We start from the raw sequence: 23,080 nt of genomic DNA, 5'->3' as shown, positions 1-23,080 counted from the left end.
CAAATTGGTTTCAACAAAAATAACATAAAGTGATGAGAATATGTAAAAAATTAACAAACACATACTATGAAAAAAAACAAGCTAGAATTATTAAATTGGCCTAAAAATGCAAAGTTGATATAATGGTGCTAATGAGTATTGTTGTAAATTGATAATGTCAACTAGGAATTTAAAATGTCATAATCCTTTTTCCAAAGTGTTTATGGTTTGATTCTCTAATTAATTAACATATTCCTATGCCCAATTAATTTTAAGAATACCAATTTAAGCACAATTCCTTCAAGTCATACAAGGTAAATAACACATTCCTATGCTATTTACAAATCACACTTTTCCAAGTTGATATTCATGCATCATTCAAGCAATTCCACTAACCCTATTTTTTCCAAAATCAAGATTAGCTACTACTTACTAATGGTGATCAAGCAAAAGTAAGCAATTGCACAATAAGCACTTTTGAATGAACAAAACCAATTTACTAAACATAGCAATAAAATATCAAATCATAATTTAAGTCAAGAAAATAATTCTAGCAAAATAAAAATTAACTCATAATAGATTGTGCAAAAATTACAAAATTTAAAAGAAAAGAAACATAGAAATAAAAACCCATTTAGAGCTTGTCACAAGACTCTAAGTTTCTTCTCCAAATTGCTCTTCTTCTTCCTCTTGATTTTTGCCAATCTCAAAATTAAAAATGCTAAATTAAAACCATAAATAAAACTCTCTCTCTCTTTTCTTTTTTTTTTTTTCTTCTTTTTCTTCTTTTTCTTTTTCTTCATTTTTCTTCTTTTCTTCACTGTCAGCCGCCTCCTGCTTCTTAATTCTTTTTAGCTTCCTCCTTCCTTTCACATATATACATATCTATATCAAATGCCAATAAACCCTTGCAAAAGAAAAATAATGATCAGCCCATTATTTTCATTTGTCTATTCCTTTTTTTTTTTGACTTTTCAACTAGTAAAGTAAGGCCCAATAAACATAACATCCATTAGTGAATTAAGTGTAGAATACTTGGGCTTTAGTGAGTTTATGGACTTTAACATCATTTCTCTCAATTTGAATAATAAGTCCAAAATGTACATTTAATCTTTTTACAAAAATACACAACATTGAGATTACACTTATAAAATGGAAAACTAAATCAAATTGATAAAATATAACAAAATTAATTAAAATTTAATCTAAAGATACTAAAATTAATATTTATGCAAAACTAAATAAAACCAAATAAAAGTCACTAAAATAAACTAAAAATACTTGAGAACAAAGCTAATTTAATGTCCAAAAAGATATAAATAACTCTATTTTCATAGAGTTATCACTTGCAGTGAAGTGGAGGAAGAATATATAAAATATATAAAAAATCATAGTGACGTAAATACAGGCTAATTAGTACTTTTGTAATTTTTTAGGCCAATATCATGTAGAAGAAAGTTTAAAGGTATGATTCAGTAGCTGTTAAAATTTGGGAGTAAGATTTTATAGATAGAAGACATAATTTAGTACATAGATAATTCTTATATTAGTAAAATTAAACAGAACAGAACGCAAAATATTTTTAAATTCAATAATTTAAATAGTTTCTGGAAGTAAGTTTAAGAGCATGATTTACGGTGAAAATTCTAATAAACCTTAGATATGTATCTACGATAAGCCTCACCTTGGAGCAAATTGCAAGCCTTGCTTCTTCTCTAACCCAGCCAGGTATGAGTCATGAAGGTCAACCTAATCTTTCTCTTTCGTACAAATTATCTTCTAAAATTTGTTGAGCACTCTTGTGATTTAATTATGAAGCTACTTTGCTCATTTTGGTTGAATAATTTCAGTTAAATATCTTAAAATTTCTGAAGAATTTGATGGATTCATTTGCTTGTACATGTATTATATAATGTATGATTTTGTTCAAAATCTCAAGTTTCAATCTGTAGATACAGAAATTTCATTTTGATTGGTTCATTGCAGATTCAGTTTGCTGAGTTCTCAACTACGAATCTCATATGTTCATGACAGCTTATAATATTCTAAGTTAGAAGAGGCTTTCTTTTTGGGCTAATTAGGATTTTTGTCCCCGAACTTTGACATGTACCAAATCATGCTCCCTGAACTTTTAAAGTCATTGAAAATGCCCCTTGAACTATTGAGATTGTTGGATTTAAGGACTTTTTTCTAATTTTAGTAAAAAAGTCTAACATGGATGAAAGTTTAGGGAGCATAATTTAGTGTATGTCAAAGTTCGAAGGTCATGATTTGGTAGATATCAAAGTCTGGGGAACATGGTTTAGTACATAAACAATCATTGAAATAGTAAAATTGAATAAAATGATACAAAAGTCCTTATATCCAACAATCTCAATAATTCAGGGCCATTTTTCAATGGCCTTAAAAGTTCAGGGGACATGATTTGGTACATGTCAAAGTTTAGTGGACAAAAATCCTAATTAGCCTTCTTTTTGGGTATTGCTGAGTTGGTCATGTTCGGGAAGTTCCAAACATGTTTGGAGAAAAAACTGTTTACCAATTAATTAAACATATTTAATTAAATAAATAAATCTTCCCTAAAACATAAAGTGACACCACACCAGCCAGCTCGTTACAGTCCGACGGACGGTAATGGCAGCGCGTGTGTGGTGGTTCGGTGATTTCTAAATTTGCACATTATATACATTTTAATAAAGTGTTTCTATCCCATATAAAACTCCATTAACTTACACACTTCACTTCTGATTTTGTAAAATTTCACAAAGTTCCAATAGTCTTGACCTTGACCTCGAAAAGTACCCCACAAAAAGAAGAAGGAGACCTATTTATTCCATTGAAGGAAGAATCGTAGACTTCGAATCAGTAAAAACCGATAAAAACTCAGACTCAACTGTTTTCAACTCTGATGCAGGGAACCAAAAGAAGCAAAGAGTTGGTGGATTTGGTAAAGACAGTAGTGTAGAAGAAAGCATAAGGGAGTTGAGCATTGTGACACTAGAATTCGAATCATGGCTCGAAATGACATGTGGAGTGAAGAAGATGATATGGAGAAGTACGGTGTCCAGAGATTCAAGTAGGAGCAAAGAGACACAAGGTGAGAATGTGCATGCATATATATATATATATGTATATACATGGGAAGAGGCTACAATAGATGATGTTGTTGGTCCCAATTATGTATGGCATGATGAGATTAGACGTGGTTCCTCCTAATCGTGATGAAGTTGATCTTTGTTGCTTATATTCAAAATGTACAAAAGAAAGTTCTCTGTTTTGTTGGGATATGTTGAGAAAGATACACATCCTTAAGGAGGCAATTTTAACAACATTCTTTCTCTATCTCATTGATTACTATTTCTTTTCATTCAATTTTTTACTTTCATCCTCTCTAATGATTTGTTTATCTAATCTAAGTAATTAAATATATACACCATCTTGGCATGAATGTAAATTTGTCATATACAAATGTGACCAAACCAAGTGATAAACAATTAAAAAGAAAAAGTGAAACAGTTGTTAAAAAGAAAGAAAAGACAATATGCATTTTAATATACCATCTCAATTTATATCAATGTACAAAGAAATTATATTTGCACCAATTTTTTCTATTTTGTATAAAATATATTTTTCAATTTATATTGAATATATAAAATAAAAATAAAATATATTTTAAATATTAACACAAAAAACTTAAAATAAAAGAGTGTATATGGTTTTTTTAGAGTTTCTCTTCCTAAATCCTTAGCCACGTGAGGTTATTTTTTTTTCTTCGGCCAGACCTGTCCATCCTTCCGGTGTTTAGGCGTGGCTTAGTCGGGGTCTATTGTTTTGCTACTATGATTAAGTTTTTGTTATTGTAATTAGTCTTGTTTTCGTCACATGATTTTGTATATTTTTTGTTTAGATTATTGCGATTAGTCTTGTCTCTATCACATGATTTTGTTATGTTTTATTACGCAAGTGTTTGTATCACTACAAGTAATATACTTACGGAAGTTAGATTGAATCCACAAGAATTGTTGTTAAATACTAAATAATTAAATTTCTAGTTCTATTTGGTGACAATAATTTTTAAAGGAGATTTGAAATTAAAACTAAATTGAAAGCAATAAAAGAATAAGTAAATAACAATGATCAAAGTTTAAGGCAATTAATTCCAATTGTATCAATTTCTTGTGGCTTGATATAATTTTAATTCCTATTTTAATTTCATGTGATGGGGGATTAACTACTTCAATCTATATTCTTATTAAGATATATAAAATTTAAATTATATGTTAAAATCCTACACTTATGTTATAAATTATAATATAGTTTGCATTAAGCATAGAAATTATAATTGTTACACAAATCATATAAGTATATTCATCCAATATAGAAATCTATGTTTATTTTACTATAACATAATCAATACTCACTTTTTAGATTTTTCATTGAAATTATAAATAAATAATTAGTGATCAAACAGTTATAAGCATTAGACATAAATAAATGCACATACAAAATTGGGGAATAACTAAAATTGCATTAAAACCATAGAGAAATATCAAACAATATCTATTAACACCCTAATTAGAAATTTAGCTACTCATTGTCATTGTCAACAATTGATTAAAACTAATTAGAAACATGAAATTGAAGATAGAAGAGAGAAACTCTTTGAAGATCAATGATTGTAGCCTCCAAGGTCACTTCAACTCTCTATTTTCATCCTCCTAAAGTTCCAATCAAAAAATCCCCTTAGAATTTTCAAAATAGGGTTTAAAAACCCTAATCGAGTCAATTTTTAAGCATGCGGGCCACGACATGGTAAAACCCACACCACAACCCTGTCCAATTTATGAAATCCTAAAAAGATGAATTTTTGGGAGTGGGCTACGACATGGTCTGGACCATGTTGAGGCATGGGTAGGCAGTAGGCACTTTTGGGCAGTAAACTTTCTCTCTCCTAATGCTTCGACATGGTTCACACCGATGCCTTAACGCACCTTTTGCCTCTAAAACTCAATGTCAATGTCTATTTTTTTCAAATCAACGCACTGGCATTGAATTTTTATGTCATGACGCTACTCTGACTTCTTGAATTCTTGAACTTCAATGGCTTCAATTGTACCAAAACTTCTTAAATATTCTAATGACTCCACTTTTAGTAGGCTAGCGATAAAATTACAATTAAATCTTTGATTTGCAAGCATTTTTCTTCAACTTATTCGCTTTCTTCTTTATTCACTCAATAGAGCGTAAAATAACACTAAATAAAACTAAACTCATTAAAAATACTTAAAAATATGACTCAAAAATAACATAAACTAATACCTAATAGTGATAACAAATTCTCTGCAGCTGAAAGGGTTGTTAGTGGTGCAGTTACGTATATTGCACAATAGTTGAGTGCTCAAGCTAAGGGGTTGAATGAACCTGCTACAACAGATATACTGTTATGTCTTCTGAGCGGTAGAGTAAATTGAATATACGTGTTTTTAATATTAACTGTGATACTGTAATTTTTTTTATTTGATTTTATTATAATTTTTCTTGTAAAACGATTTAGAAATTAGAAGACGGATTAATTGACGTTTTCTGTGATGGTATTATTTAATTGAGATGTATTTATAATTTTTACAAATAAAACTCCAATTTAAATTCACCACTAAAACATTTCCTTTAGAGAAAATAAATTAATAAATAATAATAATTATAATAATAATAAAAATTAAAAAGACAGATGGGTTCGTTCTTACAAATTGGGTTAGAGAGGAGAGGAGTTAGTTTTTACAATTTGGGTTTTCTTTCATTTGGTTTGGCATACCAAGAAGCTTTGGGCGGTCCCTTTCTCTTATTCATAATCATCATATTGAGCAGAATAGAACGACACGAAGAAGAAGAAGAAGAAGAAGAAGGAAAAACGAAAATGAAGAAGTAAGTAACAATGGCGGACAACGGAGATAGCAGCGACACTCATCTAGAGCGTCTAGAGCAGGAGGAGGCCTTGGTCGCTCTCATCGACCATCGTACACGCGAAGTTCAACATCTCCGCAACCGCCTCTCCTATTACCAATCTCAGGTCCTTAGCTAATCCATCTTCAATCTCCACACTACCTTTTATATAATATATATTTGTGTATGTGTGTGTGTGTACGAATCCGTATTACTCTTCCGGCAAGCTTGTTTAGAATTTTGTTTTGAGAAATGAAGGTTTCTTCTTTTTTGAAAATACTAGGATTCAACCTTCTGAAAAGTTAGTTGCTTGCTTCATTGGCTGATAATGTTGCCTGTGACAACATTAGGCGGATGGTTTTGACAATGAAAGGAGAAACCACTTCGTTGCTTGGGATATAGTCAATTCAGGGTTTAACTTTAATGATTTTTCCTCTATTTGCTAAATGGGGTAATACTATAGGGCTGGGGAATTCAGTTCGTTTCTAGAACGATACTTATGGAAATATCTCCATTGTCTGCTCACTTAGAATTCTGTTGATATTCATCTTCTTAGAATTTAATGTCAGACGGAATTGAAATGATTCAGCAATGGAGGATCCAATTTCTTTATTAAAACATTTTAGAAAATTTATTTGTTGCTGCTTCTTTCCTGGTTTGAAATTCAGGAATCTATCCTGGCTAAAATCATTTTCATGCTTTGGCAGATTTTGAGTATCTTACTTTTTTTCGAGAACTTTTCAAATATATATCTATATCTATGTATACATATATATGGAAATCACATGTTCCCGGGAGAATTAAGGTTTTTGTTGACTGGTTAATCTTAGAAAGATTTATACTTGTGAATTGGTTCAAAGAAAAAAGAATCCACCTTACTAAGAGAATTAAGGTTTTTGTTGACGGGTTAATCTTAGGAGGATTTATACTTGTGAATTGGTACAAAGAAAAAACCCCACCTTACTCAATTTCCCTTGCGGTGTGTGATGTGCAAGGAAGTAGTGAGACACTGAATAATAGTGTCTGCACTGTAGAGTGGCCAGAAATATATGGTTTTGTAGATGAAGCAGAGTTTGCTTGGGGGTTTCTTCAAAGATATGGGGGTGTTAATGATTTGAGAAGACTATTGGTTTTGGCAAGTCTAAGGTAGCATCTGTTATGTGAAGCTGTGTGGTTATAGCAACTTCAAGTGTCATTTGGTTGGAAAGAAATCACCATCTCTGAAGCAAAAAGTTGGATGTGATTTTTTTGCAAGAAAAATAAATAAATTAAGTTTCTAGCTTTTCTTTGGGTTTCACTAGCAACAGAATTTTGTTTTCCCCCAGTTTCCTTAGCTACTCTTGGCTAAAAAAAATGCTTTGTTTGGTTGTGTTTAGTAACTTTTTTTTGCTCTTTTAGCTGTAGTTTGCAACATTCCTACTCTTAAGGACAACCTTATCCTACTCTTTCTCGTAAATTTTCGTTTTATTTTTGTATAATTTCATCATTTGTATGTATATGTCACTTATGATTCTATATAGTATCTTTTATGAATTTTTGATACAATAAATGATTTGAACTTTTGGTGAAACTCTTCCCAAACATGATTCGATTGTATCTAATTTTATTGGTTTGGGATACTAATTAAATGAGCTTATACGTTAAATTAAAGTATTAGGTTTTTTATTATTTATTTTAATTCCTTTGGGATGTTATCCATGTAGATTGTTCCATACATTGGTTAGGCAAAAGGATTCTGTAAGCTAATAGTACTTTAAAATCTCTACAGCTTGAAGAAGCAGAGAAAAGGTTGCTTGATTCAGAAACTAAGTTGGCTCGTCTCCGAGGTGCAGTGTCATCTAAGAAAAATGCAGATAACGGACATAAAAGTATTAAGATGGAGCGCCGATCAGTTAGTCCTTCTCATCAAAATGAAAGCTCCAGCAAACAACTTCAATCTAAATCAATAGTTGATAATGGAACCAAAAGTGTGAAAGTGGAGCGCAGATCATCAAGTCCAGTTCGGAATAATGAAAATTCTTCTAGAAAACAATTACAATCTAAACCAGAACTTTTAATTCCTGCTGTTACTCCAAAAACTTCCCAACCTTTAGTGTCATCAGGCTCTAAAACTTCACGTAGCTCCACTGTGCAAGCCAGTTCATCTGTCTCCAATCTCTCCAACAGTGCTGTCAAAGCAAAAGGAGACAAATCTTCAAGAATATATTCTGAACGGGAAACTACTAAAACCCATGAGAAGGAGAAAGGGACTAAAAGAAAATTTGGTAAGAGTCTTATTGTTTTGCCTCAGTGTTTCTCCCATTTAGTTTCTTGAATGTGTACCTCTTGAGTCGAATTACTGACATCTTTTCATTTTCTGTTAACCTTATGTCATATTCTATTCTATTATATTCTTTTGTTGGATTTTTTTAATTAAATTTTTTTCTATATTCCAGAACAGAAGGAGCATAAAGAATTGATTCCGTTGGTACGTAATAGCTCTAAACCATGCATTATTCGGTGTGACACTAGCAATCACATCTCAAGTCAGCACAAGAGAAAATTGAGAGCTCTTGCTTTATGTCCAGTAAATGATCAGCTTTTTGTAACAAGGTAATTATCATGTTTTTTTATGAATAAATTTGTGTCACAGGCTATTATGGTTTGAAAGATTTTTGTGTACCAATTTGGTTGACTATGATGTGTTTAGAGCAAATTTTGATGTCTAAACTCAGGTTAATTAGTACCTCATCTAGATGCAAATGGTTACCTCTTTATTATTAAATAGAGTGTGGGCAAGAGGAAGTGATACGATGATGATCATAGCTCCATTATTAATTTGGCTTATGTATGATATGGAATTAAAACTATAGTCAAAGAGCATGTCTCAATTACAATTTAATTTTAGATCATTGTAAATGCTTAGTACATAGTTATGATATAACTCCCCCATTGGATAAAACAACTTCTATTTTCATTAGGATGTCTACTTATTTTAAATTCATTTTAATGCTTAAAAATAAAAAGGAAAATTGTTTTATCCAATGGGGTAGTTGTTTTAAGTTTTAAGAGAATATATTTTTGTTTTCTATATTTCTCTGTAACCAATAACCATGGTTTTCCTCCGCCTTAAGTGTGGATACTCAATAAACTTGGGTGGGGGTCAGTTTAAGATAAGTGATCCTTTTCCGTTTTTCAAAAAATAAAAAATTAAAGAATAAAAAGGGAAAAGAAGCAGCTATCTAACTTCATTAAAATTTCTTCTTCTTCTTCCTTTCTTTTAACATAGAATATTTTTGATAACTAGTTTCTATCTTAGTATTAACAGAAATATGGAATCATAACAAGAACAACAATGCTTAAATAATAATTATACTTTTAGGAGTAATAAAAGCATCTCTGAAGTTATTATTCATACAGTGAGCATTGAAAAATAGGTTTGAGACTGACAAATGTGCTTCATTTGGATCAATTTTCTATCATCAGTATTTTTATATAACATTGTAGCAACTGTCATCTGTCATCTGGTTTGGGAAAGTTCAGTGTTTTCAAAATCCTCATGCTTATCTCTTTGTGTTTGAATCTGCAAGTCTTTTATTTCTTATTACAATAACTTTTACTCTCAATAATTAATAATTTCTTGGGAACTTAATTTTGTGCTGTGTTTTAAATGTTTACAGTGCTTTGGATGGAGCAGTCAGTTTTTGGCAAGTGCAAGCCAGGGGGTAAAGTCTCTTACTTCTTGATAAGCTTTTTTCTTTCTAAATTTGCATTTAGTTATTTTTTGTAATAATTTAAAACTTGAGTTAAATGAGATATAGGAATGAACTTGTCTATTTTATCTGCTGGTTTGTCTTATTTCAGGTCATATACTCTTTTGCTTAATATGTTCTGTCCCTGTACTTTACTGAGTGCAGTTCAGGTGCATCTCTGCTTAGTACTACTGATTGTGCATCCCAAAAACGAAGGAGATGGCCAGAAGATATAGCTTGGCACCCGGATGGAACTAGTTTATTTTCTGCATATAGTGCCGATGATGGAGATTCTCAGATATCTGTGCTAGATTTGAATAGAACACAAGGGGTAAGGCCTAGACTAGGCCTCTTTTATTATTTGAGTTCATTTGTGGAAGTGGAATAAATATTACCCAGACAAAAACATAAAAATTTCTAGAATTTGTGTTTCCTTTTATTTAACAAGACAAACTATCTATTGTCTTTTTGTTTTGATATTGACAGAAGGCGCGCGTCACATTTTTGGATGATAAGCCTCATGTGAAGGGTATTATCAATAGTATAATTTTCATGCCATGGGAAAATTCTCAGTTTGTTACTGGCGGTAGTGATCATGCTGTTATGCTATGGGAAGAGAAAGATGACAATATTTGGAAGTCAAAGCCATTGCACAGGAATTTTCATTCGTCTGCTGTAATGGGAGTTGCCGGGATGCAACAGAAGCATATTGTACTATCTGTTGGGGCGGACAAGAGAATTATTGGCTTTGATGCTAATGTGGGAAGAGCAGAGTTCAAGCATCAGATAGAAAGTAAATGCATGAGTGTGTTGCCAAATCCATGTGACTTTAATCTATTCATGGTTCATGCTGGGTGAGAATATCTCTTTTTGTCTCTACTTTCTTTTCATAATAATATGTGTTAGTATAGATAAATAGCACTTTGCTGTTAGTTGTTAAAGTTAGTTATGTCTTAGTTTGTTTTAACAGTTTCTTGATTCGTTTTTGTATCAACACTGTATATAAATAGTGATTCATATAATATTTACTATCTTGGTATTTTTTTTTTTCTGACCCTTAAGTTTTGATGTGCCATTATTTGTTAACCAGTCATTATAGTGCTCAAGAAAACAACTATATTGAAATGAATAATGTGTGGTATGTAAACTGTTATGGTGTTTGCTTATATATATATGCTGAGAAAGAGTTTTTGCTTATAGTTTGAGCAATGTGGTATGTGGACTAAACTCAATTATGCAGCCTTTGTTCCTGTTATGGTATATTGACATGATTGGCTTATGATAGGACTCTGGAGAGGCAGCTTCGTCTGTTTGACATCAGACTGAGACAAACAGAAATCCATGCTTTTGGGTGGAAGCAAGAAAGCAGTGAATCTCAATCAGCTCTGATAAATCAGTCATGGTCTCCTGATGGCTTATACATTACATCTGGCTCTGCAGATCCCATGATTCACATATTTGATATTAGGTACAATGCAAGCAAACCATCTCAATCCATTAGAGCTCATCACAAACGGGTTTTCAAAGCCGTTTGGCTTCAATCCCTTCCGCTTCTCATTTCTATATCATCTGATCTAAACATCGGATTGCATAAGGTCACTTAGAACTTTATATAAAAGTTACTCATCTCGTTCCCCTAACAACAAATCTTTCTCTCTTTTTTGTTCTTTTATTTACTATTTTTATTTTCCTATCTTCGGATAGGCAGAGGCAGAGCCATCATGTGTCAATTTTGCATGATATCCCCCTTTCTGCTTCATTTTTTGGGGGTGTGGCTTTGCCTTTTTAGCAAGGGGATATTGAAGTATCTACAAAAGAACATAGAATGATGTCCACTAAATTGGAAAATAAATATAAGAGTTGTTTGAAAGAAAATATGTGAAGTTCGTTATTTGTACAGAACCAGAAGGCAACTTCAAATGAAAATAGGGGGTGAGCCAAAAAATTTGACTTGCACCAGTTTTAAGGAAAATTTTCAATTGTTATTAAAACTATATAAGTATGTTTATTGATATTTTGAATCAAAATTTTCTGTATATTAAGAAGACAGATTAAGATGGGTTGGTCAATCTCTCCTTTTTTATCTTTTGTGCAAAATATCAATTCGAAATATAATTTTGGAAAATTCAATAATGGATTCCCTTAAAAGAAATGTATCAATACATTCTTATATGTTAAGACACTATTTTTTGTAAAATATTTACATTTTTACGTTCAAAGAATATTTTTTTTTTTTACATTTTTACGGTTTTCCAAAAAATAACACGAAAACAACATAAAATCAACAAGAAAACAACATAAAAGTAACATTCAAAATAACAACAAAAAAACAACAAAAAATAACATACATATAACAAAAATTTAACACGAAATGAACAAAATTTCAACATAAAAAGACCGTATTTTATGTAAATAAAATCAAAAAAATCGTAAAAATGTTTAAAATTCCGTGAAACCGTATTTTTGTTGTTTTTTTGTTATAATTATTTAAGATACCTTGCAAAATTTTATTTTATACGCGTATGAAATAGATTGTTAAACATTGCTTTCTATATTGTAGATTATTTTGAATTTCTTAAGATTTTATAAGATATTTTAAAAAATTATAATGTACACGAATATGAAAAAAATTAGATTTAAAAATTCTTTTGAATGCCGAAATAAATAAAGTGTGCATCAATGTATCTCTCTTGAAAGATATAATAGAAGGGAATTTGATTATTTATACATACTAATGGGGAAAATTAATTCTCTAAACTTATACATTTTAAAATTTTAAAAATAGATTCACTTCACATTAAATCTAAAAATACACATCTCATTTTTCAAACCCTCTCTCTCTCTCTCTCTCTCTCTCTCTCTCTCTCTCTCTCTCTCTCTCTCTCTCTCTCTCTCTCTCTCTCTCTCTCTCTCTCTCTCGTTGAACATGTCCCTTCAACATCCAACCCACGGCGAACCACCCCATAGACCCCCACCGACCCAAGGCGCACCCCACCGACCCACGATGCTCCCCCACCAACCCACGATGCACCCCTACTAACCCACAACGCACCCACGATGCACCCCCAACCAAATCGGACACAATGTCAAAGGTGAGTTTGTGTTCCATTTTTTAGTTTTTTATTGATTTTGTTTTGTGATTTTAGTGTTAAAGATAGATTTTGTTAGATTTAAGGATAGATTTAAGTTTTAGAATCTCAGATCTGTGATCTGGACAAGGTCCGATGTAGGTCCGATGGGGTTAATGAATTTGTAAGTTTGCAAGGTAGGAGACGTATCTCCGATGGGGGGTCCGATAGGTCTGATTGTTCCAATTGTATCCGATGTGGGGGGTCCGATTGTATAAATGGGAGTACTTTAGAGATATCATAAAAGTTTTCATATCCTACAAAAATTAGTTATTATGAGTTTATGGGGAAAATTGTAAGCATAGAAAATCAAATTTCCCTAATATACTTTTTTCTTTTGAATTTAACATTATCTATTTTGCCAAATTTAACTGATATCCTTTTTTTAATAGATTTTTTTTTTTACTAACAAACCGTATGTACCTCTACAACGAATCAACTTAGTAAAATGAATATTCAATGTCGCATAATATATTTAGTTATGTTACTTAATTAAATTAGAATAATTCATATTTTTGTGTTCTAGACTTTTTACACTACTAAATTGTACTCCTTGTTATTAATACTCCTCAAAATATAACTTTTACAATAAAGTTTTATAGTGAAATGAGTAAAGTGGTAGATGATAATTAATAAATGGATACAAACTAAATACCTTTTACTCTTTTTTACGTTGGTAAATAATAAAATAAAATACTTGTTTTCTACAATAGTTTATATTATTATTTTTAGTTTTTTATTTAATTTGTATCTATTTATTAATTATTATCCGCCACGTCAATCAATTTACGATAAAATTGAATAGAATATGATGGAAAGATTATCTTACTGTAAAAGTTATATCTAAAAGAGTATAATTAACGAGCTGTATAATAAACATAATTTGTAATGTAAAGAATTTATGGACAAAAATATTAATTATTAATTAAATTATATTGTTGAACACAAAAATGTGATACATTATTTTGAATAATTTATACTATAAGTGGTATCAATTGTATCATAGAAAAACATTTAGATTACCATTTACATGGACAAATTACTCCATATCTAAGATGTTCTGAACAAACATCAACTCAAAATTGGCTTGAGCCATAGTACTCGAAAAGATAAGATAGGGTGATTACACACTATTATTCCATAACCTAAGTATAAGAAAAACTAAAATCTCATAACAAAATCAAGTGATATAATTGAAACATATATATACCTGTGATATCATTATCCATGTCAAATATATATGCTGGCTACAGATGTAATCATCTTGCATAAACATACAATAGCCAATAAAATAAAGTTAAAACCACATTTGTTAAATTTTATCTTACCTGAACAAAAATTATAATTTCATACAAGACTACATCTTTTTTTTTCTTTCATTCATAATTGTTTGGTAGAGAAGAAAGGGAACTGGGAAGAAAATAGCAGAGTGAAGTGTAGACAAAAAAAAATATTAGGAGAGAGTACAAAATTGAGTAAAAAAATATTGATGACCCGAACAATTAATTTTTTGGAAGAGAAGAAAATTGTATACTAGAGATTAAAATTAAAATTATTCATTCATTTACTTCTACACAAGAAATATACATAAATAATCTAGAATTAATAATTTCTTTTTTAAATTTTTGTGTCAAGTAGCACTAAAAGTATATTAACGATGTATTTTAATATTGAATTTTATATATTTTGATTTACTAAATAACATTACTATTAGGCACACTACTACTTAGCACCACAACAAAGTAACCTCTTGCATAATAATTTGTGATATATTTCATATAAATTATTATTATATTAAATTATGTAAGACTTAATATTTAATTACACTAAAAATAATATGACATAAGTAATATTAGACAATGTTGGATTTGGCATAAAACTCAAATTATCTTGAAGTTACAATTATATAGTTCATCTATTAAGAGATTTCGAACTTGTTAATTATTTGCTACATTTGTCAATAAAGCTATGCGATAGTTTTTGATTTATATTCTCTCATTTAGTATATATAGTTAGAACTACCTCTCATTTATTACATATGGTTAGAACTACTTCTCATTTATTACATATGGTTGGGAGATGATCTAGCTCTCATCATTATGAGTTTTCTTTTTTATAAATATGGAGCTCTTTGAAGAGCATTTACAACTGAATACATAGCAATTCAATGTGTATGAATTCAGTGGGTGCCATTTCGGTGTGCAACATAGTACACTCGAGTTAAGTAGAAAATCTGATAGAGAGAGAACATTTGTATAGCTAAATTTTGAGAAACACTTTAGTGAGTTCAAGAAATATTGTGAAAAACACTTGAGTAATATTAAAATAAAAAATTATATTCATTGTTTTTTTTTGCTATTTATTACTTCCGCACATAATAAATACCACTACCTCTTACCATTTTTAGTATAATTTTATCTAACAAATAACTAGACGGAAGCAAGAGAGAGTAAGTTGGGGTGACCATTAAAAAAAAGAAAAGAAAAAAACATATCATTTTGTATTTTTATTTTGTCTCCACTATTTTTAAAAGGCTGGCTCTCACCATGGGAGACAACTATAAAAAAGGAATGCACGTTCCCTTTTTTTATTCTAAGTTTTTTAAGTGTCCTATTATATCTTTTCTTTCTCGTCCCGTAAAAATAAAAATAGGAATAATGGTAATAAGAATAATGATATGTACATATAAATAAAAGAAAAAATATTAGTGTGAGAGTGAAGATAACTAAAATTGATTTTTTCTTAAAAAAGATCCACTTGGTTTTTAACTAAACGTAAAGTTACCATTATTATATATAGTAAAATGTGATTGGATTTATATGTCCTCATAATATACATGGATTAAAACAAATAATAATAATAATAATAATAAGTAATTTTTGCTTCTTAAACTTTTTATACTATTAAATTGTATCTTCTATAGTAGATGATTCATTAATAATATCTCTTGAAATATAAATTTTATTTTAACGTAATATTTTATTTAATTTTATTTTTATTGTGAAATGAATAAAATAGTTGATAAATGAATAAAAATTTGGTACCATTAACTCTTTTCTTTTGTTAATAAATAATAAATTAGATTTTTTTTTATATTTATATAATAATTTATATTTTTACTTTTAGTCTTTTAATCATTAAAGTAAAAATGGTATAATACATTTAGTTTGTATCCATTTATTAATTAACATTATCTGCATTACTCATTTTACAATAAAATTAAATAAAATATAATGAGAAAACTATGTTACTGTAAAATTTATTTTTCGATGAATATTCACTACAAGAAATGTCACTTTTGCCAGTACATTTTTGTGATGACAAAAGTTGGTATTACGCTAGTAAAATAGAATTTACCTATGATGTGTTGGCAAAAGGAAGTTGGCAAATCAATGTTGGTATTAGAACTTTTGCCAACATAAAATGAAAAACGCTGGCAAAAAAGACTTTTCCCAGCGCGTAAATGTACTGGTAAAAGTTAGATTTTAACCACTGCAAATGTACGCTGGTAAAACTTTGATCTATTTGTCAGCACAATTTGCGAAATGCGCTGGTAAAAATTACTTTTACCAGCGCAGTAGCGAACTGTGCTGGTAAAAGTGACATTTCTTGTAGTGATTATTAATGAGTCGTACATATACTATAAATGAGATAATTTAGTAGCATAAAAAATTTAGAGGCAAAAATATTAATTATTCTAATAATAATAATAACTCTTTGAAATTGATTTATGGTGGATCATGTATAAAATAAAAGGAGTGTTATATAACTTTTTAATTTATTACAATCTTTTAATTAATTTTCATGTTTAAAAATAGATATTGGAATATTTATTTTCAATTTTTTATGGTATATTCCTTATAGTTATACTACATATCATTTCTTTAAATTTTTAAATTTTTTTGAATAGTTTATAATGCTAAAAATAAATTTGAAATTTTTTACATACGTTGTAGATTGGAATATCAGGAACTCTATTAATTTTAGTACTATAAAATTAACTAAAAAATATTGTAACTTATAATGAATACTACGAACATGAAAATTAACTAAAAAAATATTGTAATTAGTACTTCATATATTTGTTCACGTAAATTGTAACGCCCCAATATTTTTCCTTATTTTACAAAATACTAATTTTGATGCATTAATTAAAAAGATTCAAAGCTGTTTGGAAATACACAGTGGGTTTTACAATAAATATGCAAAAAGGTGAATGATCATTCATATTAAAAACAAAATAAGTAGTTGAGTGCAAAAAAAAAATAAATTTGTAACACCCCACTGAGCTGAGATTACTTTACTATAAAAAAATAAATAAAACCAAGGCTCCACCGGCATTCTAGACCGTTTGCTCGTCCATAGCCCCTCGCAGTATACATACCAGAACTGACCCAACCCATCAAACTTACATTCAATGTTCCCTGTCTATTGCCTGTAGGGGGAAAGTAAGGGGGTGAGCTAAAAGCCCAGTAAGGAAATGCTTATCATACAATACCATATAATATCACACATATCATTAATTTATTTATTAAGTTTTAGCAATATCATGCACCTTATTTTATAACTATAGCCAAATAACTGTACACATGAAAACCTTTATCATATAGGTCCATACTAATTGTTCACACCATACATATATACAGAGATCATAACTCCAGTATCATATTCATAACATAATCATATCAATACTATAAATAATAATGTAATTACCATAACATTGACATATCATAGCCATTACTTACATAACCCGGCCTAGCACAGCCTACAGTATCCTGGGCCTAATCTGCCCATATAATAACTTGGGCCTATGCAGCCCTACCATTGTTATAGGATAGGGTATCTCTATATTTAACAGTAACATCACTGTATCATACCCACCATAACAATCTCATACACGACTCAGTAAAATGTAGGGTAGGGTATCTCTACATTCAACGGCCTTATCCCGTATCATACCCCACCATGGTCCCCCACTTTACCTGAGACGTTAGCATACAACATACAACATACAACATACAACATACAAATACATCATACAACATACAACATACAAATACATCATACAACATACAACATATACAAGTCATACAGCCATAACATATATATCAATTCGCAAACTCATATTGTGTCCATACCACACATTCTCAGTACCATATACATATTCATAATAACAAGTCATAAATCATATTTCAATACATAAAGAATTTAAATTTATGCAGATAAACACATACAAAACTATCTAATTTCCTTACCTCAAATCCTGCTGCTTAAACTTGTTATCTCGTCACTACTACCTATAATAACACATGGGTCAAGGCTCTAACATTAAAATTCACACTCTTACAGTACAGCAGAAAGAATACTATTTTTGACCAATAACTACACGAATTCAGTGGAAGTTTCCTTCATAAAAATTATAGGAAATTCAATTATCTTTCCAATGATATAAAGATCACTAAAAATGGATTAAAACTGAGAGAGTTATGATAGTTTTACTGAAGCTATTTCTGAGAAGGAATATGGAGTAACGAATCACAGTAGACATCGGGAATCCAAAGTTTTGATACTGAAATATTCCAAATCAGAGAATACTCTCTTCATAAAAGTTTTAGAAGATCGAATTCCCTTTCTAATGACACTAAAATCTTTAAAATCGGAGTTACAACGTAAGAGATATAGATATTATACCGAAACAGTTTTCTAGAAATCCTGAAACAAATGGATTTCGAACTACAGCAATAAAACAATAATTTTGACTTAGAATATTCAATAATTAGTGAATGGTTTCTTCATAAAACATTTAGAAAATTGAATTATCTTTTCAACGGTACCAAGATAGCTAGAATCAGATCATTATTCAGAGAGATATTTGAATTTTACTGAGACAACTTATATAGAAAATATAAAAAAAAACGATTTACAACAAACAGCGTAGAAATACTAATTTTTGACATAGAAAAATTTCGATTCAGTAAAACCTTTCTTCATAAGAATTAAGCTTTCTATAGGCACCAAGATTGCGAGAATCGGATGAGTATTTAAAGAGATATGACAGTTTTACTGAAACATGTTTCATTCTGAAAAATAAAAAAAAGGAGACCTACGAATATTCTCCTATTGTGATCAATAAATAAGTAAATGTAGAGTTTCTTACCTCAAATACATCGAGCTGCTTGGATCGATAGACATAAGATGATGGTAATCAAAGATGAGAGTGATGAAAATTTTAGGGTTAGTCTTGCTCAGATAGGTGGGAAGAATAGAACGATATAATTTTAGGGTTAATGAAACCTATACTATTTTGACTCTTATTAGGTTTAGTTTTATGAATAATAATAATATTAACATAATAGCAATAACAATATAATAAATTATTAAATAAACAAATATCTTACTTTTAAATTTAAATTGTAACCTCTAAATCTCGTAATTTAGGGCTTAGTTTTCACCTAAAAAAATTACGAATTATGATATGGTTATTTCTACAAAATTTATAGATCTTTGAATTATCTTTCCAACGCCACTGGAATCACCTCAATCGGAGTTATAAAACTCCAGATATGGTCATTTTCGTAAAACAGTTTCTAAACCTGCGAATTTCTCTAAACTTATGATTTTTCTAACATTAATCAAATAATAATATTATTTAATACTACTTATACAATTAATTAAATCTAATAAATATATTATAAAAACCTAATGGACTTTCATATCGGGCTTTAATTAAACGATTACCTACTTATGAAAATATCATAATATTTTACTTTCGTAGTTAATACAACTTTAACTTTTTTAAAAAAATGGTACAACTACTCTAAGCAATAATATCGACTCACTAACAACACAAATAAATGAATTAATTATCCTCGCACAATTAATATCCAAACAAAAAATTAAATACTATTTTAAACTGGATATTACATAAATAATATTTAAACTAAATTCTCACTCTATTAATTAACCAAGAGATACATTTCATTAATTAAATAGAAGATGAAAAATATAAAAGTAGATATGATCTGTAACCTATATATTTGTATATAGGCTGTAAATATATGTATATCATATTACACGGCCAGACCTATGATTAATAACTAGATATATAGTTGAACTCCTCAAGCTTTCCTTATTTTATACGTTAAATAAATTGAATACAGGAAATGGAATGTTTGGGACACATAAAAAAGAGGTGTCAAATCATTGCATTCATATATTTGCCACAAAATTAAAGTATAAACGAGTGAGTGTGAATGTGATATCCACACACGACAATATGATACACATTTTTTTTTAAAATAAATATTATTAATAAAAACAATTTAAAAACACAAATGAGCTAAATCATTATGTACTGAATTGATATTCCCAATCCCAAATTGTGTTGTTGGAAGTCAGTCAACCATTATTATAGCAAACTAAGACCATGGTCATGGATCGACCGATCGACTTTGTCACTACTGAGAGAGACACGTCCATATCATCATTGGGTACGTATATAGTTTTTGTAGCACATATTAATTGCTGATTTAGTGTCTAATTTAGAAAGAGTTCTGGTAGGAGAAGTATTAATTATAAAATAGAAGATATAATTCAATTCGTAATTCAATTTAATCCGTAAAGTGCATATATTTATACTTGTGCGGATTAAATTAGATTAGAAAATTTAAAATTTGCATATATACGGATTGGATATTGATTAACATATAAAAATAATCGATCCAATCTAATCTACATATATTTATTTTTTTAAAAAAAATTATATATACAATTAACATTTTAACATTTTAATATAAAGAAAATAGTAATTTAAAAATCTAATACATATGATACAAATATATTTCAAAACTTAATAAATTAAATGTGTATTCTATTCTTATATATAATTTTTTTTACATACAATTTAAATTAAAATTAAATATTTTTTTATACATATATTTTTTTTTTTCTTCCTTTGAATTTGTTATTTTATTTATTTTAATTTGTTGTTCGAGATATAAAACAAAATAATTTATTTTATTTTGTTGCTAGTTATGTAAAAAAAAATATTTTTCAATAAATATTAAAAAATTTAATATTGAAAATTAACTAATTCAAAATAATCGATCTAATATGCACTTTTATATATTGGATTGGATTAGATTTGAGCTATTATACGGATTAGATTGGATTCAAAATATAAAATCTGCACTTAGTGCAGATCGAATGCACTATGAGCAAAATAGTGCATATTGGATTGGATGAACGTACCCCTAGGTTCTGGGCTCTGGGCTCCAAACCTCGGGCTCAAGCTCAGGCTCTGAGCTCTGAACCCCGACCACCAACTCTAAACCCAAACTTGAACCTAGCCCTAGACCTGAACCAGGATCTAAATCTCGATCCCAAATACAAAACTTGACTTGGACCTAGAAACTAACTTGAATCCCGAACCCAAAATTAGACTTGGACTTGAAACCTAACCCGATAAACCTGAACGGCTGAACTAATAATATAAAATTAATTTTGATTTAGCATCATATTAAAGTTACAACAATTATTTTAAAGAAATAAACAGAATGCAATTGCATAGGAAGATTTGCAATAATTAGAAAAATTTTGTTTTTCAAAACAATAAAAATCTGATTTCAAAAAAAAAAAAAATCAAGAGAAAAGTTTAATAAGGTTAGGGGACAAAAATAAATGTGGTAATTATTTTTTTTTTTTTTGGTTTTTTTATTATTTTTACACTTGAAAAGTAGTTTTTTTTTCCGTATTTTTACGAAAATTCACATAGCAACTAACGGAATAACTTAAATTACAATTAAAATTCACATAACAAATCACATAGAAACCACCAGAACAACTTAAATTATAAATTATAAAAAAACTATTAAAAAATAGTATATAGAGTAAAAATTTTTTATGTAGTGATTGTTCATAGTTATGTATAATTTTTTTATATATAATATACATAAAATTATATATATGAAATAATAACAATACTCTTTAAAAAAGAGAAATATTACACTACGAGAAAATTGACTTTTTTTCGGCAAAATTTTGTGTCGAAAAAAGTCCATTTAAATCGCTGGCAAATTTTTTGTCGGCGAGAAAATTTACCAAAAAAAGTTACCGGTGATAATTTGTCAGGAAAGGGTGATTCGCCGGCGAAAAACAGTATTTTACCAGCGAATCAAGTCATTAGTGAAACTAGAGCCATCGATATTTAGTCGCCGATTGAGCCCTGTCGTAAAAGTTTTGCCAACAAGATAAGTTGCCGACAAAATGTTTTCTCTTTTGCAAAAAAGTTTTGTCGGCACATGTAACTGCACTGGCAAAACATCTTTTATTTTTTAAAAATTATTTAAAATAATTTTGCCAGCGCTATATAATGTGTCTAAAAAATAATTTTTATATTTTTTTTATTAAATTTGTTTAATTAAATGAAATATAAATAATGTAATTTTAATTTAAATTAGTATTAAATTTGCCAAATAGTTTTGAAATGGAACTCCATGTACCTTCATCCTAAATTCTAACATGCTCTTCGAACAATTAAAAGCTTTTGTTGTCTTCACCTTAGGCCTTCATTGAGGACCTTTCGACTAATGTGTGCCAGTTTTAGCGTTAGAATCTTTGACATGTTTCAAAAAAATTCACAAATTTCCTAATGTGTACACTCGTAAATTTTTTGTTTTGGCCTTGTAGGATTCTTTCAAATGTATGTTTGACCTTGTGGTCTCTTAAAGGTTGTTCATTATACCTATACTTTCTAGATCCAAACGAAGATGTGTGTTTTAGAAATAGCTACACATCGTTAACGTGTGAAAAAATAATATCATATATAAGATGAATGAGCTGCTCCTCTTATTTAACTAATTAGCTTTGAGATAGAATACCGTACCTTATCCAAAATTCTCACTCGATATATCAAAGCAAATTAAAAAAAAGCTCTCGATGTCTTCACCTTTGACCTCTATTTGGGAACTTCAGGCCAATGTATGTCAGTTTCTAGTGTTGGGGGTCTTTAACCTATTTTAAAAAATCCACAAATTTCTCGACGTGTACACCCACAAATTTCTCGATTTGGCTTTGTAAGATTTCAAATGTCAAGTTCGACCCTGTGGTCTCTTAAAGATTGTTCATTATATACCTATATTCTCTAGGCTTAAACGTGAGGAGGATATATTTAAAAATAGTCCTACATAGCTGATGTGTGGAAAAGTAATACCATATATAAGATGAATAAATTATTTCCATATTGCTAATTGATTTTGAGATAGAACTCTATGCACCTTAAGCATATCTTATCTTAAGTTCTAA

At 29.4% G+C, this 23,080-nt stretch overlaps 1 protein-coding gene across 1 annotated transcript; it reads left to right on the top strand.

Annotated features, from left to right (window-relative positions):
* The first annotated feature begins 5,717 nt into the window (after positions 1-5,717).
* LOC115706658 (uncharacterized) lies at positions 5,718-11,525 on the top strand. The gene is made up of 7 exons (XM_030634372.2): positions 5,718-6,046; positions 7,688-8,183; positions 8,355-8,511; positions 9,579-9,623; positions 9,816-9,981; positions 10,137-10,504; positions 10,936-11,525. The coding sequence occupies exons 1-7, from the start codon at positions 5,912-5,914 to the stop codon at positions 11,252-11,254; spliced, it is 1,686 nt and encodes a 561-aa protein (XP_030490232.2). The 5' UTR covers positions 5,718-5,911; the 3' UTR covers positions 11,255-11,525.
* Positions 11,526-23,080: the final 11,555 nt, after the last annotated feature.

The sequence above is a fragment of the Cannabis sativa genome, chromosome 1, assembly GCF_029168945.1.
Source record: "Cannabis sativa cultivar Pink pepper isolate KNU-18-1 chromosome 1, ASM2916894v1, whole genome shotgun sequence".
Taxonomy (NCBI): domain Eukaryota; kingdom Viridiplantae; phylum Streptophyta; class Magnoliopsida; order Rosales; family Cannabaceae; genus Cannabis; species Cannabis sativa.
Note: the sequence above shows the minus strand (reverse complement) of the source record. Positions and strands in the feature narration are given on the sequence as shown.

Excerpts from the sequence above, each read along its gene's own strand:
- LOC115706658 (XM_030634372.2), top strand. The coding sequence starts at position 5,912 with ATGGCGGACAACGGAGATAGCAGCGACACTCATCTAGAGCGTCTAGAG. Across the intron at positions 8,184-8,354 it reads AGGGACTAAAAGAAAATTTG|AACAGAAGGAGCATAAAGAA; the intron begins GTAAGAGTCTTA and ends TCTATATTCCAG. Across the intron at positions 10,505-10,935 it reads CTATTCATGGTTCATGCTGG|GACTCTGGAGAGGCAGCTTC; the intron begins GTGAGAATATCT and ends GGCTTATGATAG.